This window comes from Sphaerodactylus townsendi, linkage group LG03 (genome assembly GCF_021028975.2).
Source record: "Sphaerodactylus townsendi isolate TG3544 linkage group LG03, MPM_Stown_v2.3, whole genome shotgun sequence".
In the NCBI taxonomy this organism is placed as follows: Eukaryota; Metazoa; Chordata; class Lepidosauria; order Squamata; family Sphaerodactylidae; genus Sphaerodactylus; species Sphaerodactylus townsendi.
In genome coordinates, this window is record NC_059427.1 from 8,738,836 (window position 1) to 8,743,971 (window position 5,136).

The window sequence follows — 5,136 nt, forward strand, 5'->3', positions numbered from 1 at the left end:
ATGCTTGGACTGTGGAAAATACTTCTCCCAGAGTAGCTACCTAACTGCACATCAAAAGGTTCACACAGGGGAGAAGCCATATGAATGCTTGCAGTGTGGAAAATGCTTCTCCCAGAATAGCTCCCTAACTGTACATCAGAGGGTTCACACAGGGGAGAAGCCATATGAATGCTCAGAGTGTGAGAAGAGATTCTCTGACACAGGCTCCCTAAGAAAGCATCAGATGGTTCACACTAGAGAGAAGCTATTTAAATGCTTGGACTGTGGAAAATGCTTCGCTACGAATAGCTACTTAAGTAAACATCAAAAGGTTCACATAGGGGAGAAGCCTTATAAATGCTTTGAGTGTGGAAAGAGCTTCTCTCGGCCTACCCACCTAACTCAACATCAGAGGATTCACACAGGAGAGAAGCCATATAAATGCTCGGAGTGTGAGAAGAGATTCTCTGATGCAGGCTCCCTAAGAATGCATCAGATGATTCACACTGGAGAGAAGCCGTATAAATGTTCAGAGTGTGAAAAGAGATTCTGTGCCATAGGGGCCCTTAAAAATCATCAAAGGGTTCACACAGGGGAGAAGCCATATGAATGCTTGCAGTGTGGGAAGTGCTTCTCTCAACGTAGCAACCTAACTACACATCAAAGGGTTCACACAGGGGAGAAGCTGCATGAATGCTTGCAGTGTGGGAAGTGCTTCTCTCAAAGTTACCACCTAACTATACATCAGAGGGTTCACACAAGGGAGAAGCTGTATAAATGCTCTGCGTGTGAGAAGAGTTTCTGTGACATTGGCTCCCTAAGAGAGCATCAGAGAGTTCACACGGGATAGACCATATGAATGCTTGGTGTGTGGAAAGAGCTTTGCTCAGAATAGCTACCTAACTGCTCAAAAGAAGGTTCACACACCATATGAATGTTTGCAGTGCGGCAAGAGATTCTCCTGGAATATTATCCTGACTGTACATCAGAGGATTCACATGGGAGAAGCCATATAAACGCTCGAAGTGTGAGAAGATATTCTCTGACAACGGCTCCCTTAGAAAGCATCAGAGGGTTCACACTGGAGAGAAGCCATGTAAATGCTTGGACTGTGGAAAGTGCTTCTCCCGGAATAGCTACCTAACTGCACATCAAAAGGTTCACTCAGGAGATGCTATATAAATCCTTCGGATGTGAAATTAATCTCTGTCAGAATGACCACCTGATAAACGTAGGGAGGAACCTTTTCAGTACTCATGGGTGGAGAAAGTGAGTTGTCGTCTGAAAACCTGGCCCCCTGACTGAGCACCCTTAATTCCATGTTGTTTATGATCAAGTTAAAGTGAGTCACATATGAGCAAGTTGAAAAAAAAAATTGCCCCAGTATGAATTCCTGAGAGACCTCACTGCTCATATCCTTCCATTGTGAGAACTAGCCATTTATTCTTAATCTCGTTGTTTTTTAGCCATTTTCCAATCTATATTTTCCTGTTCATCATTGCTTCACCTTGCTTGTTAGAGATGGGGTCATCTCTTATTAATTTCAACTAGCTGGGTCAAGTTTGAGAATGTATGAAAAGGTTTTGTTTTAGAGGGGAGGGGTAGGCCCACTCAAAGTCTAGGATATTCTGATCTGTGTCCTGATTGGTTAATCAATAATCACCTGTGGTGGCTAGCCTAAACCTTAATTAGTTCAATCAGTGTTAGCATTTACTTTCCTCTTTCGTTTTATGTTTTTGACCTCAACTCTGCCTGAAATTCTATTGGTATTTTGCCCATGTACTGAAGGTATCTAGTACCTTTGCCTGCAAGTATTTCTTTATGGTATGTAGACTTTAGCCTTATGTTATTTTCTTTGCGTAACTGAATTGCACCTGGATTTGTGTTTCACTGTTATTTTTTAATCCTGTGTTTTACTATCTATCTCTAATAAAATTTTAAAAATAGATGTTGGTGTCTGGAGTTCTGGTTCAGAGCCCATGGCTTGGTGTTATTATCATCCCAAAGGCCAAGTTAGGTCTTTGACACACAGTAAGAGTTGCCTCCTCTCAGCATAACCTGAGCCAGACTTTGGTCTGGAAAGGGAGAGACAGAAATCGAACAAACGAAAACAACCTACCTCATAGGGCTGTTCTGAGGACAAAATGAGGAGAACGATGTGGTCATTTTGGGTCCCCACCAGGGAGGAGAGTGGAATATAAATGAAATAAACAATATAGAACTATCCCATTATTGCCAAAGTAGATCCTTTGGTTGCACTTTTATGTAAAGTAGCTGAACCAACTTTCCTGGATTTTGTATCAATGTGCCACAGAAACTACCCACTGGTATAGATGGGTATATAATCATTATGCACACCTCTTAATTAAACCTATAATATAATGTTTACGAAGGCACGTCATCCGTCAGCCAAAAAGGTTTCTGTATATGCCTTCATACTTCACATTTACATGCCGTCAACGTTATAGATAACTGAGATTGGAGGATCTGGGCATGTTATTAGGTCTAAAGTCTCTGCTGTGGGTTTACTGTCAGTTGCCTATTGTGCAAGATCAGATTCCTCAGAAAATCTTGGCAATTAATCCTGAAAACAAAACATCCTGGAAGTAAAACATCCAACTGCTTCATATGGCCAATCTTTTACAAGGTGATCTCAAGAGAAGGGTCACTATGCAAATAGGACACTGTTTATGTGGATTATGTTCATGACAGATGAATCTTGTGATGTGATGTCACGCCTTAGGTTAGTAATGACCCAGTGGATGCACAGGTGGCGACCTTTACCTTTTTTTAAATATCCCTAAGAATTTTAAAAGACACAAATCCCACAAGCTGACAATTTGACAAAATTTAAACAAAATTTAAACACACCAATAAGCAGTGATAAAGGCTGAACATTTTTTTCAGACCTCAGCCATATTATCTTCTGAGCTTCACTCTAGAAATACATGGGGACTGGACTCTCATGTAATGCTGTATCCTTTACCTGCCTTTGTCTGAAGAGTTCTGCATTACCCTCATTCCTATTCAGCAAGTGTAAGGCAGATTCCGTATGGGCCAAAAACAGTGGTGTGAAAACGGTGTAAAATGGTTTAAAGTGGTGTAAAAGGGTTTACACCATTTTCGCACCCTTTTCACACCGCTGTTTTCTGCCCATGCGGAATCTGCCTAGGTTTGGCTAGTTACCTTCACCATGGCTTTTACTCTATTGTTGCTAAGGGCAGATGTTGATCCTGGCAGGTAGAGATGGAGTATCACAAACATGCTTCCTCCCAGATGTTTTCAGACAGATCTCAATTTTGTAATAACAGCAATCTGAACTGCGTGCTCTTCGACCACAAAGCAGTTTCTGCATCTCACTAAAAATTCTGAAAAGACGAAGGTAAAAAACAGAATCATGTGGCTGACAAACTGCTATATAAGGAGGAGGAGTCAGATTTGTAAGTTGAAAATAGAAAAGGAAGGGAAGAAACACCCTTACTGTAAATGATATAAATGAATTCAAAATGCATAAATGTTTTTCAGATATGGTTCTGGTGGGTTTTCCGGGCTGTGTGGCTGTGGTCTGGTGGATCCGTTCAAATATATATTTCTCTCCTCCCCCCACCCCCACCCCACTTCCCCAACCCTCTTTCGGAAATGCTGGGATTCATCTTTCTCAGATATGCAAAAAGCCAAATTCTCCCTCACACCCCTTCTAATCAGCCCTCCCCAAAGGGGTAAGGGGCTCCTGATCCCAAGCCTCTGGCACGCACAGCTCTCTCCCAAAATCCAACAGCACTCACAGTTTGTGTGGGATGGGGGCCTTTCCTTGCTCTTCCAGGGTCCTGCTTGTCCATTTCCTTCCCCTTCTATTAGGTTGTCTCCACTGGCGTAATGCCCATTGGGCAAGGTGGGCAGCTGCCCAGGGCATCACCTTGTGGGGGGCATCAAAATGCTGGGTTCGTTTTTGGGTATTTTAGTGGTTTTCCATTTTGTGCCTGCAGGGGGCGCGGTTTTTAGGCTAGCGGCACCAAAATTTCCACGTATCATCAGGAGACTGTCCTTATGCTACCCCCCCAGGTTTGGTGAGGTTTGGTTCAGGGAGTCCAAAGTTATGGACTCCCAAAGGGGGTGCCCCTATCCCCATTATTTCCAATGGGAGCTAATAGGAGATGGGGGCTACAGTTTTGAGGGTCCATAACTTTGGCCCCCCTGAACCAAACTGCACCAAACTTGGGGGGTATCATTAGGGCAGTCTCCTGATGAGACCCTGAAAGTTTTGAGACTGTGCCTTTCAGAAATGTGCCTGACACAGCCAACAATCTCCTCTATTTACAGCAATGCAGAAAACTTGACGAAGAATAAAGATTGATGGGCAAATTTCTGGGATATTCCTGCAGGGGGTGTATTTTGAGGGATGTATTCACCAAAATTTCAGGGTATCATCTGGAGATGATGGCACCCCCCCAAGTTTTGTGCAGTTAGGTTCAGGGGGTCTCAGGCCATGGACCCTCAAAGGGTCGCCCCCATCTCCTTAGCAAAGCATGTGGGATGGGGCACTTCCTTTGAGGGTCCATAACTTTGGACCCCCTAATAAACTGCACCAAAATTTGGGGGTACCATAAGGACAGTTTCCAGATGATACCCTGAAATTTTGGTGCCGATACATCCAAAAAATGCACTCCCCTGCAGGAACATCCTAGAAATTTGCCCAAGAATCTTTGTTCTGCATTGAGTTTTCTGTATTGCTGTCCATGGCAAGGTATGCAGGCTGTGGGGGGCACATTTCTGAAGGGCACAGTCTCAAAACTTTCAGCCATCAGGAGACTGCCCTGAGGATACCCCCCAGGTTTGGTGCAGTTTGGTTCAGGGGGGCCAAAGTTATGGACCCTCAAAACTGTAGCCCCCATCTCCTATTAGCTCCCATTTGAAACAATGGGGGATGGGGTACCCCCTTTGGGAGTCCATAACTTGGACTCCTTGAACCAAACCTCACCAAACTTGGGGAGTAGCATAAGGACAGTCTCCTGATGATATGCTGAAATTATGGTGCTGATGTGTCTAAAAAGGCACCCCCTGCAGGCACCAATGTCCTGGTGCAAAAAAAATTGGTCATGGTGGAGTGGCCGCCCATGGGGGGGGGGGGGAGCATCCAACTCAGGTTTTGCCCAGGGC

The 5,136-nt window shown here is 44.1% G+C and overlaps 1 protein-coding gene across 1 annotated transcript; it reads left to right on the top strand.

Moving 5' to 3' along the window:
• The first annotated feature begins 223 nt into the window (after nucleotides 1-223).
• LOC125429858 (zinc finger protein 664-like) lies at nucleotides 224-829 on the top strand. The gene has a single exon (XM_048491388.1). It carries the CDS (start codon nucleotides 224-226, stop codon nucleotides 827-829), a length of 606 nt encoding a protein of 201 aa, XP_048347345.1.
• The last annotated feature ends 4,307 nt before the right edge of the window (nucleotides 830-5,136 follow it).

Bases quoted from the DNA above. Each gene is read 5' to 3' on its own strand.
- LOC125429858 (XM_048491388.1), top strand. From the start codon at position 224: ATGGTTCACACTAGAGAGAAGCTATTTAAATGCTTGGACTGTGGAAAA.